The sequence below is a fragment of the Priapulus caudatus genome, unplaced genomic scaffold (genome assembly GCF_000485595.1).
Source record: "Priapulus caudatus unplaced genomic scaffold, Priapulus_caudatus-5.0.1 Scaffold516, whole genome shotgun sequence".
Lineage (NCBI taxonomy): Eukaryota > Metazoa > Priapulida > Priapulimorpha > Priapulimorphida > Priapulidae > Priapulus > Priapulus caudatus.
The window spans coordinates 98981-105476 of NW_014577577.1; the positions used below are offsets into that span (position 1 = coordinate 98981).

Below are 6496 nucleotides of genomic sequence, written 5' to 3' on the forward strand. Positions count from 1 at the left end.
TACTACCAAAGTATTAATGTTTATCCATTCTCTTTCGCATAATTATTATTAGTGATAACTTCCTGTGAAAGCCGTTCAAATACTGCTCTGCAACATGCAGTTTCGCCGCACGCACGCCGTTGTACACAAACAATTAACAGAATTATAAAGAACTCTATATTTCTGTTGTTTACAGTGCATAGCAGCGTGCGTGCGGGGAGATTAATGCGTGTTGTGAAACAGCATTTGAACGGCATTTACGTGGAATCATTATTCGATAGAGAATATATAAACATTGAGACTTTGGTAGTAAATACATTTCGTGTTTATTTACCATCGTTTTCTTATTGAAACGTTCCAAGTGCCTGCGGTGTGAGTGAAAAATTATAAATAAAATTTATGATAAAATTTATTATTAATAATAAGTACTAAAATAATGACTATTAATACAATTTTATTAAAATAAATTTAATAACACGATAACGTTATAGTTTACAACTTTCCTGGAACGCTGCTATAGAACGTTATTCGCGGACTCTATCCATGTAACCAAACCACAACATTCCAGGAGCGATACGGGAACGTTATGTGTTAACTGGGTATGCACCACCCGAGTGAGTGCAATTTAATTTTTCTATGTGCTGCTTGCAGCTTTATTATGGTCGTATTAGAGCAGTGGTTCTTAACCTGTTTGGCCCCAGGACCCCATCAGACATTCTTAGTCAGTACCGTGAACCCCGAAACAAATATTTAAAAAAAACAGCCAGATTTATATGGAATTTAAATAGATTTGTTTTATTTATTACACCTTCATGACCCCCGCAAAAAACCCCAAACGACCCCCATGGGGTCACGACCCCCAGGTTAAGAACCGCTGTATTAGAGCGTAGAGCAGGCACCGTCTAAGGTGCCTTTCGCGTATACCCGTTTTCCTTCAGCCAGCCGGGCTAATCGACTATCTTTGATCAGGAGTAGATAATCTCCTATTATCTACTCCTGATTTGATGAATCCAAGATGATGATCCAGGGCATGCAGCCCGCTGTCAACAACACAACGTCCCCTCCCCCCGGTTCTCAGGATTCAAGATTCAGACATGTTTATTTGTGCATAAGACATACATACATACATACAGTGTACAACAGATTCAGATTCATTTTATTTTGCACTTTTCATTCATTTGTACAGATATGAGAATGACAAACCGAAGATATGAGAATGACAGGTCACAATACATGATTTGACAGATATATGTATTGATGTATGTATATATGTATATCTTTGACAGATGAAGCACGGGGGGTGGCGAAGGACCCGAGGGTCGGGTGTTCAAAGGTTCATCAAGATGTTCTCGATTCAGACACAGGATGATGAGCTATCGTTGAATAACAAAATCAGCGTTTTTCAGATTTCGAGTGGTTTCGTATTCCGTGTACTGATTGAAATATTCCCGCACATACATATAGGGCCTACGCGTAAGGCGCTGTACATATTACGCGGATATTGCAGACACGGGTGCACATGCATCTGACGCTAGGGTGCGCTGTAGCATTGATCTGTTAGTCTATGGCACTGGTCTATGGCAATGGCATGGCCACTGAAAATCAGGGGCGTGCACAGGATTTGTACCAGGGGTGGGTCTAACCGTAACCCAAACCTGCGAGCACGCGAAGGGGGGGTCTGGGGGGCTCTCCCCAGAAATTTTTTGAAATTAGACCCCCTTAGATGCGTTTTCTGCGCGAGCAGGAGGGGGTCCGGACCCCCTGGACCCCTCCCCCCCGTACACGCTCCTGCTGATCTCTATATACTAACACGGGAGCATATACCAACACAATATACTAGCACTACATACCACACACTATACACGGGACTATACACTAATAATTATGTTAGAATGTAGTGATCAGTGGACTTGACATGTTATCGTCTCATAAATTTCCCGATAGGTGGCGCTGTTGATTATTATTTGATCCTTGGTGTCTTGCTCAGCTTCAGGTGAAGTTTGTTTACGAACATTTTATAGAGGAATTTATCGTATATATGCTACGAAGATTACAGATGTGACTTCCCAGCTTTCTGATGTTCAGACACGAGTGGTGTAACGTGATATCATTATCAAATAAGCAAGAACAGGAACGCTAACACAGTGCTGCTGAGTCAGGCCTCCCCCATTGAGTCGTGTTAATATTTTCTCCTTTTTCTTTTTTTGGTAGCCGTGCGGCTGTGGTTTTTACTAACCGTCCATAGCATAGTACACTGATGCAAGCTGTAGCAGTAGTCTGTGGCCTCTACACTCCGCGTTACATGTTGCATATTGCATACGTTACGAGGCTTACATGTTGCATAATGCTTTATTGACAATATTATGGTCGATGGATTGGCCAGAGCTGCCTCCCAATCATTCCAGGTGGTTGAGTCAGTTGCTTGCAATTGCTTTCACTTTCAGTTACCCATTGTACTATCGTGATGTTATATTTTTAAGTGGCATGTACATGTAAATTATATATGTTGTCCTTAGGTTTTTGGTTCGCCACCAATCGACCTGAGCTGATAAATTGATGAAGAAAAAATGCCAAAAAAGTTCAAAGGGGAAAATTCGAAAGCTGCTGTTGCCAAAGAGAGGAAACAAGCCAAGCTGACAGAGGAAAAAGTAAAGAAACTGCAAGCTGAAGATGATGCATACTGGGCGGACGATGATAAGCATGTAGCGAGAAAGCAACAAAGAAAAGTGTGTAAAAATACCAATTGCATGTGGTTATAAGAACTAGCGATTAATTGCATAAATAGTCGTACACATATATATATATATATATACATACACATACACATACACGCACGCGCACATGCACACACACACGCACACACACACACACACACACACACACACACACACACCACACACCACACACACACACACACACACAACCACACAATTCTGCTCAGTTCTCTCCTTCTCTCTCTCTCCTCCGTCATCTCTCCTTCTCAATCTTCTCTCTCTCTCTCCTGCTCTCTCTCTCTCATTCTCCTCTCTCTCTCTCTCTCTCTCTCTCTCTCTCTCCTCTTCTATATATATATATATATATATATATACTCGATCCACACAGCAATATTGCATGGATATGTTCAGTGTTACTGCATGCCCAAGTAATGTGCTGTTTATGTAAGCACAGATATAGGGTTGCAGGGTTCTCTCCGGGAATTTTAGTAGGCATGTCGTTTATGAATGGAAGAGGGAGGGCCCGGGAGGGTTGATTGGCCTAGTTTCATTTGCTTGCATGTCTTGAAACAAACTTCAATCACTAATTTTATTTAAGAAGTATACATATATCTAAATTTAGTTCTATACCCTATTATTTTTAGTTTCACCATATGTTGATTAATAATGAAGCAGACTTCATGTTTATACTATACTGCCATTTTATCTACGAACTGTTTTAGCCCCTGTGCCCTTTTCTACATTAGGCACCTTTTTTGGTTATCTGACCACTTACTTAATAGATCCTGTTTAGGCTCGATAATTGAGATTCCTATGCACCTGATGTTTGATTTTCGACCTTGATCTCATGAGCATTCTTATTTCCTGCAATAAAATCTAAGGAGATTGAATGAAGTCACATTTTAGAATTGTCGCGTTTCTCACGTGTTATCGCGCAGGAAGACCAAGAGCGAAAGAAACAGGAAGCTCAACAGAAGAAGCTGGAAGCGAGACAGCTACTCGAGGAGGAAGATGCTAAACTGAAGCCAACTCTTACTACAGGGCAGTATACTGCCAAGGTTACACGAGCTCAGATTCAGGCTCATGCAGAGAAGGTGGCAATGCAAGGTGAATTCAACTATAGTTGACTGATGCGTGCATGTTTTAATCTTCATCCACATTACATATCACCAGGAGACATTAAATTTTATAGCATTAATATTTTTCTAACTTTCTTCTAAGTGGCTATATAAGAGAGAATATATTATTCGTTTGTGTTATTTAACAGTAATGAGAAAAACGATCTATTTCATTTTTAATGATTTTGCTATATAAAGATATATATATATGTATACATGTTTATATACGTGTGTGTGTGTGTATGTTTTGCAGAGCGATTGGAGAGAGCGAAGGCCAATAAAGAAGAGAGTCACATTGAGAAGCCTCTGGATGAGAACATTAATAGACTCACGGCTGATGGTGAAGCGGCCAGAACAGTGGCGGAGGCCATCGCAGTGTTGTCGTATGTTGCACACTTTGTCTATCAGCTTGTAAACCTTGTGTTCATGAACAGAGAGTATGTTCAATGCCTGCACTTTCCACCTGGAAAATTTTCCCATGGTTAGCTGATAAGATTTGGAATATTAATTTGAGATAAATTCACGTTGAAATGGTTTATGCAGGGAGATTATTTATTTTTGCTTTGGTTCGCTTGATATCTGAATGGATTTTGTGATTTACATGCCTTGCAACAATTGCTAATGGTGTGTGAAAGTGGAGACTGAATGGGTTATACGCTGACCTGTATTGACAATGCTCTGTGTTTTAGGGTGAACGATGAGCCAGCATTGGACAAACACCCTGAGAGGAGAGTGAAAGCAGCCTACCTAGCGTTCGAAGAGCGCAGACTACCTGAGCTGAAAGCAGAAAACCCGAGCATGAGACTTTCGCAGCTCAAACAAATGCTGAGGAAAGAGTGGCAGAAGTCTCTCGAAAACCCGATGAATCAGTGACGTACACTTTACAGTTGGAGTAGAGGTTCCTGTAAGGTAACATACACTGCTGATATAAGACCCGGTGGATTTCATTTTAATATCTGATTGAAGCCTTGGTTCAGTGTATCACTCCAGACACATTGAGATAGATGTTGATATCAAATTCCAGCCAAATCAACTTTTTTGTCATATATCCATTGTAATAGGAAACTACTATTTCTGTCGTCATATTACATTATATATAGCAATAGCTTGGGCTATTTTTTTAGAATTAGAAATATTGTTTCAGCTTACAATGAACCAGCGCAACCTACATTTCAAGGTGTATCTTTATTATTTTCAAGTTAACTCGAACCAGGAGCATTTTAATTTATTTATATTGATTTAATAACTTGTTTCAAATTTGCAACTTTTTCGAGTTGATTTAAAGATATTAAACGTGTATTTCTACTTAAGAAGTAGGTGGTAAGATATGATGGAAAATATTGATGTCTGTCTGTTAATCAGTGGTGGATAATTGAATTGGATACACAGAGACAATAGGCTCATGTGTAGCTTTCAGAAAGTAATAAAGTGTTTAGTAATGACTCATTACTGCTATCTCATTTTCCAAAACTAAACTGCAATGATTGCCTGTAATAATATAGACAAGGTTACCACACTTTTTACGATTATGAGTGAAATTGTGTTGAATGTACGTGATAGCCTTCATTTGAGTAACATATTATAAACACACGTATTCTCATATATGCACGCACGCACGCACGCACTCACTCACTCACTCACTCACTCACTCACTCACTCACTCAGGCATGCATGACCACTAACATACAGATGTACATACTTTCGTACTATATATACTAAGTTATTTGACATACTCATGTGATATTACTCAGTTATGCACAGAAGAAGGACACATCTTAGTTTGCTTTTTCATCCCCATTCGATTTATTTTCATGGCAATCGTTAACAGCACAGCCTTGATGTGCCCACCACGTGAGTGCACTCGTCACTAACTACCCTCAGGGAAGTACTTACCATAGATATTCACTATTTAATAAGTATACACGGCCATTACTAGCTAATATACGAAGCTGTAACCTCAGTTTGTTTGCATACTGTGCGAGTGACTAGCATTACTAAAATCAAGAAATAAATACAACACGATGCACACGGATGTGTTATGTGCGGTGCCACAATATCTCTGCACAACCTACAAAACGCAAAAATTCGTCGACATTCAACTCTTTGGACCGTATTTCGACAAGGTAATCAAGCTCCATAGGTAACACTACATGTAAATAAAGACGATTGGATCATCTAGGTTGGAACTCAACCAATGACTGCGCTAAGATAATTGAAATCTCATTCAAATTCCAAACAAATCACCATTGTCCTGAACTTGTCACCCGTGATTTAAAAATGAATAATGAATAAGCCGTGGCGTTTACTTGATTTATACACTACATAGCAATTATAATATTCTACATGGCCTATATGCTATGAAGTGAACACATACAAATTGCTGTTGAACAATTTCTAAACAAAACAGTGGCATTATGCAATGACTATAAAGGGCACGGCGTGGCTCTTAAAATTACAATTACATTAATTACAATTAGTTACGGCTACGACTCGCTACTTTACAAGCGAGTCGGACACAGGAGCATGCACAGCAACCGCTGACGTTATACGAGACCCGTTAGTAACCACTGCACCGTTACATCACCTGTGATTACAGTTGTTACTCATGAACTTCTGTGTAGAAGAATTTCAGCTACCCTGTTATGACCACCCTGGGATTTCCCCTTGTTACCTACGTCATACCAC

The 6496-nt window shown here is 39.7% G+C and overlaps 1 protein-coding gene across 2 annotated transcripts; it reads left to right on the top strand.

The window, feature by feature from the left end:
- Positions 1–1922: 1922 nt before the first annotated feature.
- Positions 1923–5330, top strand: LOC106811222 (coiled-coil domain-containing protein 124-like). 2 transcript variants are annotated; one of them, XM_014814778.1, is made up of 5 exons: positions 1923–1972; positions 2496–2705; positions 3632–3800; positions 4065–4194; positions 4501–5330. In XM_014814778.1, exons 2-5 carry the CDS (start codon positions 2547–2549, stop codon positions 4682–4684), a joined length of 642 nt encoding a protein of 213 aa, XP_014670264.1. In that variant the 5' UTR covers positions 1923–1972; positions 2496–2546; the 3' UTR covers positions 4685–5330. The 2 variants fall into 2 exon arrangements, with proteins under 2 accessions (XP_014670264.1, XP_014670265.1); XM_014814779.1 differs by lacking the exon at positions 1923–1972 and adding an exon at positions 2055–2075.
- The last annotated feature ends 1166 nt before the right edge of the window (positions 5331–6496 follow it).